General features: G+C 40.5%; 1 protein-coding gene across 2 annotated transcripts in view; it reads left to right on the forward strand.

Annotated features, from left to right (window-relative positions):
* The window catches only part of btsz (bitesize), a 45,885-nt gene that overhangs the window by 11,907 nt on the left and 16,148 nt on the right, over window positions 1-17,830 (forward strand). For both annotated transcript variants that reach the window (XM_074129622.1, XM_074129621.1), the window contains 2 exons: window positions 359-877; window positions 7,484-12,250. In XM_074129622.1, the coding sequence (XP_073985723.1) occupies window positions 359-877; window positions 7,484-12,250 (5,286 nt within the window). The remainder of the gene's footprint in view (window positions 1-358; window positions 878-7,483; window positions 12,251-17,830) is intronic.

The raw sequence follows: 17,830 nt of genomic DNA on the forward strand, positions 1-17,830 counted from the left end.
GGGATGGTTTTTAACTTCCTTTATGGGAAATCATCTTCACTGTCGGTCTCCATTGTCCATAGTTTACTCAGGTTTAGCAAAAGGAGTTACACCTCCTTCGGTCAAGCCTTAATTTAAGTGTTTCTAGATTCATACATATAATTTTTGCTTCACATAAATTAAGTTGAAGTTTCGAGGTCCGTTTGTGAAGTACTGTAGTTAATCGCATGCTTATGGTTGTGCTAGTGTTATATTATTATAAAGATTTAACTATGACAAAAATCCTTTGGAAGCACGGGATCTGTACCAATTCCAAAAAGTCTTCTCATCGTAAGAGCGCTCTCAGTTGTGTATCGATTAAATGTTTTCATTGTTTCAGACGTCTCGCCGTCGCCATGGTGCTACCTGCGTGGATCTCCGGAGATGAGAGCCTACAGCAGCATGCCTCGCCACCAAGACTGCGAGTTTATATGCACACCAGACTTCACAAAACCACCCATTCAGATCGCTTCTAGTGAACAGTCCATCCAAACAAAACCATTGCTACAGCAAGGTGAAGAGACAACAATAAAAGCCAACGTGGTTGAAGATGAGACCCAAAAAGTGATGCCTTTGGAGGTCGTCGTTCCTGAAGTGGCTGTTGAAGATGAAGAAACCTTGATGGCCGAACAGCCAATGTTACAGAGCAGCGGTGAACTTGTGGACAGCTCCTATTACAGTAATCCCGTACCGGAGGAAGAAAGATCGCCGATGCGGCCGCAGAACAGTTCGCCCTCACCGGTCGCACCCTCGTCACCGGCGTCAGAGAGATCTCTTCAGAGACATCCCACGCCGTCCCCTACTGCTCAGCTGTTTCGAAAAGTTGCTCTTCGCATAGACGCTAGGAATCTCCCACCTGGTTAGTGTACACATTCACCGCTGCATGCTGCATTAAACTGAAGGAATAATTGAGCTAAGCTTATTGCTTCTGATTGCACAAACCATTGTGTTAAATGAGGTAGACATTGTGTTAATTGAGGTAGACACTGTGCTAGCAAACCATTGTGTTAATTGTAGGCTACCAGTTTTGTACTTAATAACATTTTTTTTTGTCTATTTTCTTATGCATGACTACACTTGGGAAATGAATTTTTGCAGGTGAAAAATAGGATAACATTTTGCTCTGCGTCCTTCATTACAGTATGACTTGTTTCACACCTTCTCCATCTACACCAGTGCTTCCCAACCTTTTTCTGGTCCTTAAACGGCACACTGGAACTGAAATGCCCCCATTTCATTTTAAAATGAAATACTAGTGCTGTAATAACAACACTTACAACCCTACAAAAATACAAGTTTTCGTGGCAGGCTGTAACGTTAATAACAAACCCAATCATTCACCCGTCTATATACCGTTCTCTGTCAATACAATTAACTACAAGTATACAGTAGCAATGAATCTTATGACAAAGAAATTCTTAATTTTAATGCCCATTATTGATGTCAAGAAGTGCCTGTAATTCATCCGTAACTACAAAGAAAGTGATTAAAAGCACCTCTAAATGAGATCAAAGTTACAAAAACTAAACAGTCAATAAAGAAGAACGAAAGCTTTGTGACATATTTTACTAATTTAGTTAACAGTTACCAGTCAAGTGACCAACAGTGTGTTAATGCGAAGGTTGACTTTGCAAGGGCCGTGAAGTTATACTATTTTACGAGTAACTTATAATTAATTTTAATGCAACGCCATTATAATTTTATTTTATTTTTTGCCACTATTTGTCCATGTCTAGATTTCGTGAACAGTTTCTTGATGATGCGAGCAGCTAACAGATTACAATGTGATAAACAACAGGACAAATATCTGATAAGTGAGAGTTGAAAAGGAGTTAGCTAGAAAAATCCCGTCTATTGAATTTCTTTCATTACCAGAATCTTTAAATACTTCCAATTTAGAAATAGTGTGGTCCTGAAAATACGCGAGAGAAGAGCGAAATTCATCTTTATGAAGCTCAATTCTTTAGTGAGATAAGTAAACCCATGTGAAGTAGTTCTGACATAGCGACACCTTCGAAATACGAGGAGACGCACAGCTTCTCTGAGTTTTCTCAGATGATGTACGAGAAATGTTGGCAATCACTGCAAGTTAGAAGAACCGTATTGCAAAACTTAGGCTTCATGTATTCCTGGCAATGCTTCATTGACCGAGGTTTCTGGAATTTGTAAAATAGGGCCCTTTTTAAATTTAAAAATTTGATAACTCCCTTAGAAAACTATTAAGGAAAATTATGTCCTCGAGACCTATTTGGAAACGAACTGTTCCTTAGCTTCACTTACAGTTCTGCAGAAAACCTGCTGCGAAACTTTCTCGTCCGAGCTTTTCCTGACTTGGTCCGTTGTACTGATCAAAATCATGTTTAACTCTATTCAAATTAAAGTAGGGCATTCTGTTATTTCTCAGCTTTGTCGCCAAGTTAGTAATGGAGGTGGATAACAATGCACAGATGAAAGGTAGCAGGTCAGTTACTCTGTTGATAGTAGCTACAGTTAAAATAATAAATCGAGGAGAACTCCATCGCAGTTGAACACATCATTAAGTTTAGCCAAGATGATAGGTGCTTAATTTACTGATCTAAGATGATGTAACATCTCTATACAAGCCAAAATCTCTGAAAACCTCCAAGAGTCTGAGCTATTTCTCAGTTTTGTACATTAAGAAGAAATTGACCATTCCCGGGGGAGATTAACTCTTGGGCACCGCGGCCTTTAAGTGGGGCCGAGAGAGTGGATGAGATCGAGTCCCTCTCGAAACCAGTGTAGACTGTAAGCCCGCAACATCCCAACTTGATCTAGTAACAGGATAGTGAGCTACACTCACAGTCTGTTGGGCGTTTGCTCCCACCGCGAATCTTTTAATTATTAGATCATATTAGATATATTTTTAACAAAAATTATTAAAAAAAAGCGCTAATAATAATGAACATACCCGTTGTCGAGGATCGTCTTCGAGATTGTCATTATTTTAGATTTTATCTATTAACCGAAGGAAGTGTAGAACCATGGCTAGTTAGTTCTTGGACAGGACTGTGCTAATCATAGAGAGATTTTATTGATTAAAATTATCCGTTCGTGTTCTAGGTAAGTCTAAAGCCTTTGTTTGGGAGGGGGCGAACCTCTTTAGAGGAGCATCATTGGATTATGTAAGGCCAATTATACGATATTGGTGTATGTGATGATATGATTTGGTGTATACAGGGTGAACCAGTAAGTATTGTCCATAGGCCTACTGTGTGTAGTACATCTAAAGTGGAGTTCAATGACGTATTGGCCAACTTCATATTTCCACTGTTCTTGAGTGACGTCACTTTTAATTTTTTTTCTAAAATCATAAATTTTTTCTAATAAAAATGTTATTACTCAGAAAGTTTTAGTCCGAATTCGATTCTGATGACACGATTAGAAAGACAGATAAATTTTCTAAAAATTGATACCATTTCGAAGCATAAGTTATTCTCCAAACAATCTCAATCTTCCTCCGGATGCTGGAAAAATAAAGTAATCGAAATTTTTAAGAAAACTCATTAGGCCCTTATGTGATCATTATCAGACCTAGGTTCTGGGCACTTTTCTGTAAAGGTTTCCTTGTCTAATGGGCTTTCAAACGGTATACCATTTTCCAGGATTCCTTTTATCTTCGTATGAGAAATTACGTTTGTTTTTTTTATAAAAATAGTACTTTTTTAACTTATTTCCTAACATTTGCTCAAATATTTCAGAGTTAAGATTTTTTTTTTAAATTTTTTATTTTATTTTTTTTTAAAGTGCAATTTGTGACCTTTGACTTCCTTATTTTAAGACAGCCTACATTAAAATTGACTACTGGTCCATCCAAAAGATTTTTCAATGACTTAAACTACTTGATAAACTAACCCTGTTGAGTGCTTGTGAACACGTTTTCTTGTAAAACAAACGTAATTTCTCATACGAAGATAAGAGGAATCCTGGAAAATAATATACCGTTTGAAAGCCCATTAAACAAGGAAACCTTTACAGAAAAGTGCCCAGCACCTAGGTCTGATAATGATCACATAAGGGTAATGAGTTTTCTTAAAAATTTCGATTACTTTTATTTTTCCAGCATCCGGAGGAAGATTGAGATTGTTTGGAGAATAACTTTTGCTTCGAAATGGTATCAATTTTTAGAAAATTTATCTGTCTTTCTAATCGTGTCATCAGAATCGAATTCGGACTAAAACTTTCTGAGTAATAACATTTTTATTGGAAAAAATTTATGATTTTAGAAAAAAAAAATCTAAAGTGATGTCACTCAAGAACAGTGGAAAATATGAAGTTGTCCAATACGTCATTGAACTCCACTTTAGATGTACTACACACAGTAGGCCTATGGACAATACTTACTGGTTCACCCTGTATAGACTACATATAATATATTCGTTGACGAACAAATAGAATATCGTATAACTGACATTTTAAAATAATCTACTGATTATAACTAACACAGATTCACTGAAGGTGGCTGAACCCGCCCAGAGGAAGGTAGAATCTGAAACAAAGGCGATTAAGCTAAGCCTCAATGATATACCCCTTCCCTGCGAATTATTTTTAGAACTAAAGAAAACATTCAAACAAAATACTCTCCATGCCTACAGTGAATACAGCTGAGAATTTAATGAAATCAATGATTTCATCTAGTGATTACAACATGGAAGTTTATTTATTTTCAATTCAGTTTGCAATGTCCTTAAGAGGCTCAAGTTTTGCGAATAAAGTTTCTTTATTCCATACAAACTTAGAAAGATTATTTTAATGTCAATTATACTTTATTCTTTGTATACATAGAAACTATTTAATTTACAACCTTTGATAATTATCTAGTTTACTTCACATCCTAGTCAGTTCTAATTAAATGTTTAGGGTGTCAGTAACAGTTACTGAAGTCAGTTATCTAGAGTGTTGGTAATCTAGAACTAATAGAACTACTAGCAAACCAAATGACATGCAGATTTCTATTTATTTGCATATTATATTATTAAGCGGTAAAAAGCTGAGAGCTTTTATACAACAATCCGGATAAAGAACCCGGACTGAACTGCTTAGAATTTCCAAGCTAAACACACATAGAAAATACAGATTACCTAGTGGCGAATTTAGTAGTAAGCCCAGCCAAGAGACAATTCTTTAGTACCAAAGCAATAACATTTAGACCAGCTATACTCACATCGCCTGGGTCTTTCATACGTTTATCATTCTAGTTCGTTAGACGCCTACACGATTAATCGGTGCAGCCAAAATGCTGTTTTGATAGTTAAGGCCCGTGGCTGTGTCGTTCACTGATATCTCTCAGATTGCTGGATGGTTCCTGTGCTGGACTAGGGTTTCATAAGGCTATCTACTTAGTGGAGCTAACACCACTTCATTTTGTTGTTTAAGAGGAGGAAAAGGCTACGCCCTTTGATCCTGACCCTTGGGATCTGGGATCAAGTTCAAGGTCTCTGGATGTGATTGCCATCTTGAAGAATTAACTCTTTTCCTATTGGCTAGCTATCCGAGACGTTCATTATTGCTAGTATTAAATATTATCCAGCAGTGAACTATCAATCACATTATCAACTCATGTGTGTTCAATAGTATTTCGGAAGCCAGTTTTCTTTTTAAGCAATCCGCCATTTTAGCACAACAATATGGCGGACTAGTGAAAACTTGTAGTTAGAAGGAAATTATTGAATTACTAAATTAGGTAAATTGGTTTGGGATAGAGAGTTGGTTTGATTGTAGTAGTAGCACGCTCTGGTCTGTTCTATATTACTTAGGCAGGACGGGTGGGAGGTTAGTTTCCTGTAGGGGGGGCCCACTGTGTATCCCCTCCCAGTCGGCCGGCCGTACAAAAAAGATAGTAATCTGCTTAATGCACCTACGATTGGAGTGGTGGTCGCACCTTGCGGCTCAGCGGTTGCCACAATGCTAGCCACTCACCTTCACTGGCTTCTTGTGTCCATGCGCAGTTCCATCGTCACTATTGAAAATCATAGATACACAGACTAACAGTTTTTAAACCGGTTAGTAAATCGTCAATTATGATTGGTACTTAAGGTATCCTGAAGAATATAAAAAGTTGTTAAGAAAATTCGAGAGTCCAGTTAAATAAAGGAAGAAATATAAAGCAAATATAGAATTTATAATAAATGGGAAAAGTCTAAAAGACTAAAAATCTGTGCAATGAAGACTCCCACGAATTTCGGTTTCTGCAATACTCAACGTTCCCTTAGTTTTTCAAGCTCCATTTTTCCAAAACATTGAATTCTTATTATCATTCCAATAGTACAACTGCACAACTCACCGAAATTACACTTAGAGGAACCCATTCCTTTCTCCTCTCAGAATGCCATAAAATGAATCTTTCGCCAAAAAAATTTCAAAATTATTGATGATATGTGCGTAGGGAGGGAAGGGGCGAAAAACTCTTAAAAAAGTAAAAATTCTTACATACTTCCGGTACTTTCGGTGCTGAAATTTTCTTCAAATTTGAAATTATAACCAGATATAAACCCCATTATAATATTGAAGAAGGAAGACCATCAATTCAGCTGATACCGGGGCCTCCGGAGCAGTACTTACTCCCAGTCCAATTATCCTGCAAAATTGTCCACAATTAAGGTTAAGACCAATATGGCTACCATCAGTATACTAAGTTTAAAGAAAATCTTTGGAATCATTGTGGGGAAAATCTCTAAAATATGGAAATCCATGAGGAAGAGACGAGATCCCTCGGGAAATATCAAGATTCAGCTTCCTGTGAGTTTTCGATTCAGAGATTGTTCACCCAAACCGTTTTTAGAGACCATTTCTAAAACTATTTTTCGAGCTCGTTTCACTTAAAGTCGGATATACTTCTCATGAAAATTAGTTACAGAAAATGTGACATGCTCACACAAATTATAAGGAAAAGTATTGTTGTCGTACCGATTTTATATTTGGACTTTTCTCCGAAAAGGTCCGTTTTGAGGTTCTTTGATTGAGAAATGGTGGCTCTTGCAAATTGATTCTCTCCGTTGGAGTCAGCATAAATAAACACCGTGAAGATAGTTCTTTCGAAGCGCGGCCACCTTGGCACCAGACAATGAGCTTTTAGACAAACATCAGCCAGTTTATAGAACAGATTTTCCATTTTTTGAAGCTTTCTCGAAAAGGGTACTTTTCTTTAAACTGAATGTACTGAGTGTATACATGGGGCTTTCATTTTTTGGTACTTCAATGGATGTAGCTCTTTCATTGTAGTACCTTTTTGGTTCTTAGTAATATCTGAACATTGTACTTGTACTTCCATTTAATTTTTAAAAATATTTGAAAAAACATTTTTTCTTATTGATATGGGTTTCCAGATGGTGTTGGATAAATATCTTTAAAAGTTATGCTCAGTTTGCTATTAACTACATTTGGGTACGTGGTGGAAGGATTTATGATTTTTGATGATGTAGATATCATTTTGAAATTTCTCTTCAAGGTGTCACTCCACCTAGAAGTCGGCGAAGACTGCTGACAGCCGGTGAGATCCAACTGGGCGACGACTCTATGGATACTGGCCAAGGATTTATTGAAACAAGTAGCAAGGTGTTGCTCCCAGACTCGGATGGCTATAAACTAGTTTATATTAGCAGTTCGGATTCATCATCCAGAGAGGAACTCCAGTCGGATGATGGATGTTATGTTGACCGAAGCGGAGGTGAACTCTCCTCTGAGGATTGTGATTGGGATTATTTCGAGTGTTGGCAAGGGAGCAACAGCAATAATAACAGTAATGTAAACAACAACAGCCGTGTACGTTTGTCTGGCTGTAACAGCCAGAGTGGTGGGGATAGCTGTAGTTCAGATGGCAGCACGGCCGCGCATGATCGGTTAGCACAGCTGGCGGGTGTTCCAGTCGACTACAGTGTGGCAGCCGGTGTTCAGTGCTCTACCTGTCCGCCCAATCTAGTGCCGTTACACGTACCCATTCCAGTGCCATTTCCGGTGCCTGTGCCCGTCTTTTTCCCAGTACCAGTCTCATTGTCAGCTGACAGACATGGCGAGACCATGAATACCCATCTGCTGCCGGACAGCGAGACCCTACCACTAGATGAATTGTTATGCAACAAAGCGCTCTCACCGCTTATCTCAGCTGACCAAATAGTACAAAAAGATCGCAAAGGCGAAACTGAAACCGAGGAAAGCGTTGTTCTGAAAGTTTACAAAAATCTAGACACCACAGACTATGTATTGCCGACTCCAGCTCCCGAGGATATGTTACGCCTCAGTGAGGCAAAACTGAGAGATTTTACAGACTATAGAGACGATAATTCCCTATCATCAATTTCATCATCCGGTGAGGAAAATGAACGTCACACGCCTTCGAAAAGAATCTATACTTTAAACCCGCACAGTAGTGAGGACGATGAAACAGCAGAAGAAGATGACGAAAATGGTTTTTCAGAAGAGTTCAGTTTGGCTGTGACACCACCACGTTCGCTTACATCATGTTCAACTTCATCAGCCAGTACCTCGGAGGATGATGAAGAGAAAAAAAGTTTCAAAAGAACTTATGTACTTTGCGAGGATGATGATTCTGACGACTCCGAAGAAGCTAATTCTTCAGAAGATGTCTCTTCTGGTGAAATAAAAGAAAATGGAAAAGAAGCTGAAGAAAAACCATTATTAGAAAATGTGGAAACAATTGAAGAAATAACAAATAGCGCTCCACTCGTTAGTAAGAACATTGTGTTAGTGGTAGAGGGTGACGTCAGCCAGCAACTCTCTTGCATAAATAGTGGTGGTAGTGAACAGGACCTTGACACGACCAGCGTCGGGGGGCTGGGGGGACTACTTTCTAGTGGGGCTACGCTCTTTCCAGAGACAACACAGCTCCAGCCGGATGTGGAGTGGCGACCTCAAAACCTACACCAGACTACTACAACTGTCACAGATACATATTCGGACAGCGACAGAGAAGAAACTGTCAAGGTGGCAGTGCAACGCGTAATGGACAACGCTGAACAGGGTGATGATGAAGAGGAGCCGGAAGCTAAACTAAATGCGTCACAAACAGAGTCGTTGCTTGAAGAATCACTAACTACTTGTAGCTCTGCTCTGGAACCTCAGAGCACCTCTACTGAACTGGGCTGCAATAGTACTGAAATGTTATCTTCTTCGGAGCCACGAACAACAGGTTTATTTAACAACCGTGATGAGATTAGTGATCGCTCACTCTTATCAGAGTTCAGTGTTACAGATAAGACAGTGTCGTCGTCAAGTGGTTCTATATTCGCAAGTGAACATCAATGTGAGGTTATTGAGAGTATTATTACATTTTCTAACGTGGAAGTATTTCAGGTTTGTAGTGAATTTCTGGAAGCGGAAAAAAAGTTCAGTGAAATATGTGCAATTGTTGCTGATAAATCAGGCAGTGGGGCGAGTGGTAGTGACAGTGAGGAGGTGCCCGCGGGGGGCATTGGGGTGGGGACGGTCGAAATGTTACCAGCCGCTGTTACAACCGGCCCGGAGAACACCTCCGATGAGTTTTCCGGTACGGAGAGCATGGAAATGCCCCTAGAGGATTTGCTGGAGCGAAGCATACAAGAGAGGGGCGAAGATGCGACCAGCGTAACAACTCTGCCAGTTACTATCTCAAGCGAGCCTACACAACAGTCTGCAGCCAGTGGAAAGTACACAAGCCTAGTGATGATCACCCAACAAGAACACGCGAGCGCACAACCATCTCCGCCTAACATAGCCGTCACAAACCTTGAAGAAGAAAAAAGTACGGTCAGTGATATGGTGCGTGTTGTGACTGGCACTAACACACTGTCCAATGTAGTCTGTTTGGAAGAAGGCCTGGCCGATGATGACTCCTGGGTTGAAGATCTGGACAGAGAAGAGGTAGTCACCACCACTGAGGACTCTTCTGAAGAGGAAGCATTTCCAGATCGTGAAGAAGAACTGCGCGGTTACCATCGTAGTGCTATTGACTTCACTCTGCACACAATAGCCGAAGAGAGTTGCGAAGAAAGTGAAGTAGAAGCTGAAAAAAATAAACCCACTGAGTTGGAAAAGTATTTCTTTTATGGTCTTGGCGAGAATGCCACCAACAGAGAGGAGAGGGAAATTGATACAATGTCAGAAACCAGTTCTATATACAGTGGGGGAATGGAGTCTAACAGTGGCGGAGTTGAGGAACCAGCTGACGGAGCTAGGACTCCTGGTGAAGATGTTAATGCAGATACAGCCTCGTCGAGACTAGAGAAATATTTTCTGAGTGCTTTTATGGGCTTCAACAGACGTGATTCGGACGGTAGCGTTGGCAGTGACAGTGAAGGGAGGCCCAGTCCGGAACAGAGACGCAAACGATTGGTGAGGCGTGGCACAGGTCGTCCACACTCCAGCTCCCTGGACAATTTGACTGACACTCAGGCGGAATCCGTAGGGCAGGGTGACACGCAGAATGAGACTGAGGCATCTAGCACAGAGACTGATTCTCACGATGAACAGGTCACTTCTTTTGATAAAGTGGATGGACAGTTTGATACAGTAAAGAGGACAAAAAAGAAAAAACGATCAGTGCCTTCAATGAGCGATGGAGATCTGATGGAAGTGCCAGAGAATTATCCATCTGGAAGTAAAGAGGAATTGAATCATTCAACAGATGAAGGAGGCGGTAAGAAGACTCCTCGGCCAGACACTCCTCCTTCTGAGCTCACCAGGAACAAACAACAGAGCAGAGATAGCGGCTTTGTGGGAAGTTGTGATGACCTGCTCAAAGAGACCAGAGAAACTGCAGAGCCTCTCAACAACAAAGAAATACCAAGTAATCCCACAGAAGTTTCCAACGAACCATGCCCGCCTCCGACTGCAGCCTTGAGCCGTAAAGACAGTTTTAATAATTGGAGTTCTGATGAGGAGACAAACTTAATGATGTCCAAAATGAGAGCTTTTTTTAAGACCATGGTCGGCTCACAGCCCAAAGGAGCAAGTCCAAATTTGAAACCAAAAACAAAACCTCCACAGTTAGTATATTTTGAATCAGAATTAACTAGATTAATGAAAACCGTTCCCGGTATCCGAGATGAACAAGTACGTGAAATTGTGGAATATTTGAGCAGCGAGGACACCTGGAGTGACTCGTACGATTCTAGTGACTACACAAGTTCTGATCTGGAGATAAGCAACAAGAGATCAGCGTTACAAGAAGAGATCTCGGCAAGCTGTCGCCAAATAATCAGCAATTTCGAGTCCGGTGGAGGCGCAGTTGTAGGCGAACTCATGCAAGGAGAGTGCTCTCCGCCGCCGGAACAGAATACAGCTCTTGTTTGCCAGAGATTGGTCGCCTCGTTCAGCAGAATGGAAGCACCTAAATGCGATAGTACTTCACAGAATTCACCTCCTCTAATAGAAAAAGTAATGCAACATATAGGGACACGATTATGGGCATTGATGCACGAGGTGTCTGGAGGCGAAGGTTCTAGTCCAAGAATAAATGGCCGACACAGAAGGTTGACACCAAAGTTAAGCGCTACTTCCACCACGGAAGAGGAAGAAGAGGAAGAAGCGGGTGCAGAAGAAGTTGAAGATGATAGTGTGGATAATTATAGCCCATTACCGAGGTCAAAGTCGCACGATCCGCTGTTGGAGGAAAACCGCCAGGAAACCAGCGATAACGAGCGCTTCTCATGGAGGGGTAGTTTTGAATCGGCTTTGATGGCCTCGGATTCGCGAACACGATTGGCGGAAAGCGGTGTGGTATCGTCATCACAGTTAGCTCTGGCCGCTAAAAGGCGTTCCCATGGAGATCTAATGTTTAAAAGTTTCAGCCGAGAACAATTGGACAGGGTAAGAAGTTGTGGGAGTATTGGCGGCAGTGTGGAGGATAAGATCTGGGCAAGGCAGAAACGAAGAAGAAGTTCAGTGCCGGATAGTGGGGGTGGTTCGGGTGGCTCTGGAGGTTCGGCGGACGGCGAGGAGGATAGTGATTGCGGAGGCGGCACAGCTGACCGAGCTACACTGCCGAGGTCACTGCAAGCCAGCTCTGGGGCTGGTGCGGCCACCAATTCCCTACCAAGACTGCCCACTACGCCAGTTCTTCCACAGACCACCATCTATAAGTCGCACAGCGTGCACCAGTTCACCGTCAAGTCAGCTAGGTATCGACCTCCAGGATATCGCGGCTCCCCTGTAGCACCGCCTCCTAGACGAGATCGCCGAGCTAGGAGTCAGACGGCCTCTCAGTCTTCACTCTCTACAGGTATGTCCTCATCTTGACTGTATTTACTTAGACCTAGCAACATGTGGATTCCCACATTAGAAGTTGCTCCATTTTACTTGAAACTCTCACCCGATTCTCTGAGCTCAATTAAAGCAATGAAACTTTCTTGAAATTTAGAATTTTTACTAAAAAAATGGTTAACTTTAATATAACTTGGTTCACTTGCTTCAGTGTAATTAATAATAACACAAGTAAAATAATTATCTTTGAAGCGTGAAACTACAAAATAAAATTTCATGAATAACAAACAGTAAACTAGCCGCTATTCAGGTAGTACGAGTATCTGTATGACAGAGTGACAAACAGACCTGGCAAATTATAACCTACCTATCTCTCGATCTGTGTGAACAAGTGAATTTGGCCAAATCAAATAGACATTTGTTTTAAGATAACGCATCAGATTCAACGTACTTGAGTTTTTTTTACCTCAAAATTCGTTTAACTTTTTTAAAATTTTATTTACTAACTAATTTTTTATTTAATTTTATTTACTAGGCAAATGTAAAAAAATCAATTTGAGCGACTTAAAAGTCTGGTATTTACTCGCTTCTATCTCTTATAGGGCGCCACGACTTAACTTATTCATTTTCTCCAAACCATATTATAACCAACATAGGAATGGTTACTTGACCTAACTGTGCAGTTCGCTCTTCTTAACTGCCCTAAATGAACTCATTTAGAAAAATAATTAAAATAAAAGTTGTAAATCTAAGTCTAAGTAATTTAAACTCCAAGTTTGGGGAAAATTTCATAGAAAGGGAAACTCCGGGAATGTGGGAGCCACATGGGTATTTAGTAAAGGAGGGCTTTACCTCCAACTACTAAATTAGGTGTCGTGCACGGAGGCGACTAGCAAACATACTTTACTATAAATTTCTTTTATTAACCATCATTAAATAAAATCCAAGACCTAAAACCGGGAATTGAACCCACTAAACCAACAATACATCTTAGCTTTACAGGTCTTGACTACATGGGTATTTTGATGAGATCTCCTATCAGGGGCGGCTCTAGCTCGTGTAGCGCCCGTGTGCAATGAAACCCTGGCGCCCCCTAGGCCTGACCCTGCCCCCGCGGCTATAACTATTAACTAAGTTATCGCGTTTGATAACTGCCGCCACCGCGCTGGCTGGCCGCTTCTGTCATATCATTGTTGTACCATGATGGTCCAAGACGATGCTCTTAGCTGTCTCAGGGAGCGCCGCGGCGCCCCCTGAGACGGCGGCGCCCGTGTGCATTGCACACCCTGCACTATAGGTTAAGCCGCCCCTGTCTCCTATTATACTGAACTGGAACTTAGAGGAAAGCGTACCCCAAATCTATACTCTTATAGGTCTTTTCTGGGTTAATGTTTCCAGTATTAGATGTTATAGATACAAGTCAAGATCAAAGCACTAAATATTGGTAGTTAGGAAAATTGTCAACTTCCTCTCCTTTGATAGAAAGAGGTGTTGTAATCGTGCAGATTTTAGTTTGGGGAAATTTCCGTTTTTAGGTCAGATCCTTTGCATCAGATGGAGGAATATCCACTACTGGAGTGGCTTCTTCTTACTAAAGAGATTTCTCTGGAACTTGCACTCATGTTATTCAACAACTTACATTTTGAACATTTTAATTCGATGGAGGAAGGCACTTATTTGCTGAAGTATTATTGTGTTTGGTACTGACTTTGTGTATATTCTGAAACTACAACTAAATACTGACGCTCCATGAATGACTCGATAACGTTGATAAGAATTAAATTCCAGTTTGAGTTTGATTTGTTGTAATTGTGGGTAGTGGAGTACTCGTACGGAACAGCAGCAGATCTAGTTCGGTAGGAAGTCAGTGCCACAAGCCGTATGCTGATCACTCTATCTGTGCTAATGATTTTAAGATAAACTAGATGGTAATTGTTTAGAAACGGCCCATTATCCCCCCCCCCACTCCGCTCAGCCTGTCATTGTCAATAGCCAGTCTGGCCGTGGATACCTATATCCAACAAAATGGCGTTATTCAGTCTCTTACTAATTATAATTATTATTCCCTTTTATCTCCAACGAGAGAATGTTTTCGTTTGGCTTTTTAATTTTGCATTTTCATAATAAAATCCGGTTTGAGGTTCCCCTCAGTTCCGAAAAAGTGGTTTTTAAAAATGGCCAGTGTGTGAGTGATAGTAGTGCATTTGAGATATAAATTTGGTGCTTCGGACCTTTTGAGAATTGATCTCCCATTAAGTTGGTACCCACACTACTAAGTGTAGCATCATTCAGTATGTTTGGAACTGCTATCCAGGATTCATTATTTATGCGCGTTTTTTTGGGAGGATAGAAGATAACTCTCCTTACCACTGGCTCCCTCTGGTGAAACAAATGAACTCGTATTATCATTCGATTATCGATTACATTACTTCCTGATTATGAAGTGAATTTAGTTCAAATTTTAAATTTCAAAGAAATTGAATTGCGTGAAATGCGTAAAGATAAAGACATGTGGGAGGGTTCATCCCACATTTATACCCTGGATTTTAACCGGAACTGCCGCGAGAATGTAACCGGCAAGACTCACAGTTCCCTTGAAAGTCAATTGGAAACTATTGTCCCGGTTAAAAATCGCTGAGGAGAAAGTGTACCTAGCCGCAGATATTTTGCAGGAACTTGTTCTGCGGGAACGGAGTCACTAGTTTTTTACATTTCTGTGTACAGTTGGGAGAACTGAGTGTGCCACTTGGGCAAGCAGAGAAGTGCACATGCGCATCAGGTGTTTTTAGGTGACCTGCTTGTCCTGCCAGAACTTTTAATTTCCGCCCAACCATTATGGTTCCCGCTAATCACTCTCTTATTACTTTCTCTTGAAGCGGAAGTCAGTAACGCGATCGGCTCAGATTTTCGACATTCAGTTCTCACCGGCATTGTATGCTCTGTGTGTGTGAAAAGTCGCAAAAAGCGCCAATTAATTTCAACAGCCGTTTGCTTCCGGTGCGTCTCTACTGATGGCTTTTTTCCAATTTACCACAATTTACTCAAAATTGACTCCAGTAGATTTGCACGCCATACTTACACATAAAGGCGTTTCTCTTTGGTTCTTGAGGCTTTGTGCAGAAAAGCTGTCTATGTTGGCTTTTAATGTGAGGGATATTGTGTAGTTTGCTTATTTCATTTCTTATGTACCTTTGCTGAATCTACTGGTAAGTTCAGTCGCAACTAGCGAGAACTAATATTTGCGGGTGAGAGATCTGTGGACACGAAATATGACTGCAGTGTTGGCACACAACTACACTGTCCGAACCCCTCTTTTACACTGGAAGGGGGCTTCCCACCAAGTATTGAGGGTTAAAGATCACGACTGTAAAAAAGAGCGACTCTGTGTATGGCTGTTCGTTATTTAGTCCCGAGAGGGGCACCTTGCACTGTGTGTTGGTGTTAGGCACTGTTCTATTGGTAGTACTGCTGCTAGCTTTACATAGTCGTACAAAAAATACTGCTACACCAAGGAATATAATGGTGCTGCCTGGCTGGCTGGTGTGTGTACAGAGCTGAGGTGAATAACCTGCCGGGAAGGTAACACAATACAGCCTTCTCGGCTCGTTCTTACCACTCAGTTCTCTTGCAAGCTGTTACATGTTGACTGGAACACTCTTGGCTTTTACTCTCTCTGTTTGCTTCTCTTGCAGCTTTTAGAAGGAAGTTGCAACTAAGACAAACACTCACAAGAATTCCTTTTCGCTCGAGATCCCCATCCTTCAAAATGATCTCTTTTCTAATAACTTCCTGTTTCATAACTTATGTTATACTTCCGCTCGCATGTAGAAAATAATAATATATATGTACATACTCTACCTGTGTTAGTAGTACGCATGTCTGCTGAGATTGGCTATTTATTAAAGAATTAATTTACATAGTTGTTGATAAGAATGACGGAGAGTGTGAGGTGGCTCAAGGTCACTCATTAACGTCACAATGACGCTGTCGCTTCCATATTGCGCTAAGTGCTACTTTACTTCGCTCTACTCACAGCAATTATAGCGATCGTCTCTATTTTCCATTTTGGAGTTTTCACAGGAAGTGCGTATTTTAGGAGAGGTCCTTTGAATAAGGAAAAGTGGTTATTACAAATTAATTGCTGTTGGTGGTGGGGGGGGGCTACAAAAAACTTAAAGGAAAGGGAATTTTAGATTTAGATTACTCCATGGGGGGGTCCGACCAAAAGTTTTTCGAAAAAATCAGCCAACTGGAAGAGCCGCTTTAGAATGAATAGACATTTCCGTTCGAGAGCTTTACTCCAATCCGTTTTACTTTGAACTTGATGTGTTCACTTCCCAGGAATCTTCATTAAGAGCACTAAGAGAAGGATAAGGAGCTGAAGTTTCCTTTAGATGTACGAAGTTCCAGGAAATTGGAGAACTCTTTATTGATCTAATTTATCCATTTTCTAGATGAATTCCGAGCTCAACCAGTGACGATAAGATGTAATTCGAGTATTTTATATAGTCCATTATATATATATATATAATAGCCAATATATATATATTCCTAATTGCCGCTTGTAAGAACTTATTTATTAATTATTTTGTTTTTAATTTGTTCTTTTCCTCTTCTTTTTTAAGTATATATGTTCACCATTGACGAACCTTGATCATAATAGTGGAGGTAGGAGGTTTAAAGACAGTCTGTAGTAGAGCTTCAGCCCTCCTTCCGGCCTACCGAGAGGAAGACTTAATTGGGATGGATCTAGATTAGATTTTGAACCCAAAATAGAAATAAATAAACCTTGAGAATGAGAGCGATGGAAAGCCGTGTGAGTGTGATGGGACCGGGAACTGGCCGGTGCATGCTTCCATTTTATCTGGACTAAGTACTCTTTCCGCCAGGATTGGGGACTGGAGAATTTCTTGTCCAGGATGTAGGCAGTAGAGAGCGGCCCAGAGAGATCGCCGTGCAGCTAGACAATGCTGTTGTGGAGAAAGTAACAACAACCACCTGATGATTATGGAAATCAACAGGTCCCCATCCGCGCCAATTTCCATTACTGCCACCTACTTCATCTATCTACTATCTCTCTTACTACTGTCTCACGAGCTTAGCAAATCGATCGATGTATCAGATGATATCTAAGGAAAAGCAAAAATCGGGTGACCACTACCTTCTCTGATTACGATTATAAACTTTCTTTTTCTCGTGGACATTTTACTCAGTGTTCTAGTGAGGAAAGTTTGTTTTCACTCGAGATGTTGCTACGGCAACCATTATTTCTGTTCCAAAAAGTGATCAAACTTCTCAAAACGACTCACTAATCGCCGCCAATGTTCAGACCAATAATGCACTTTCACACCCCTTTATTAATAACATTAATATTTAATTAAGAGGTTTCACACCGTCTGAGGTCTTTCTTCAATTTAGGAAGAAAGCCAAAAACATCTGGTAGATACAGATTATTATTAATTATTTTAACATCCCATTTTGAATTTAAAACTATACAATTTTAAGAATGATTTTAAATAACAAGTTTGTGATATTTGTCAATGTTGAAATAAAAATTGTTTTAGACAATTGTGGCTTTAAGAAAACTTGTCAAATTCCA

The sequence above is a fragment of the Rhodnius prolixus genome, unplaced genomic scaffold (assembly GCF_049639745.1).
Source record: "Rhodnius prolixus isolate KJV_2025 unplaced genomic scaffold, Rpr scaffold_15, whole genome shotgun sequence".
NCBI classification, from domain to species: Eukaryota; Metazoa; Arthropoda; class Insecta; order Hemiptera; family Reduviidae; genus Rhodnius; species Rhodnius prolixus.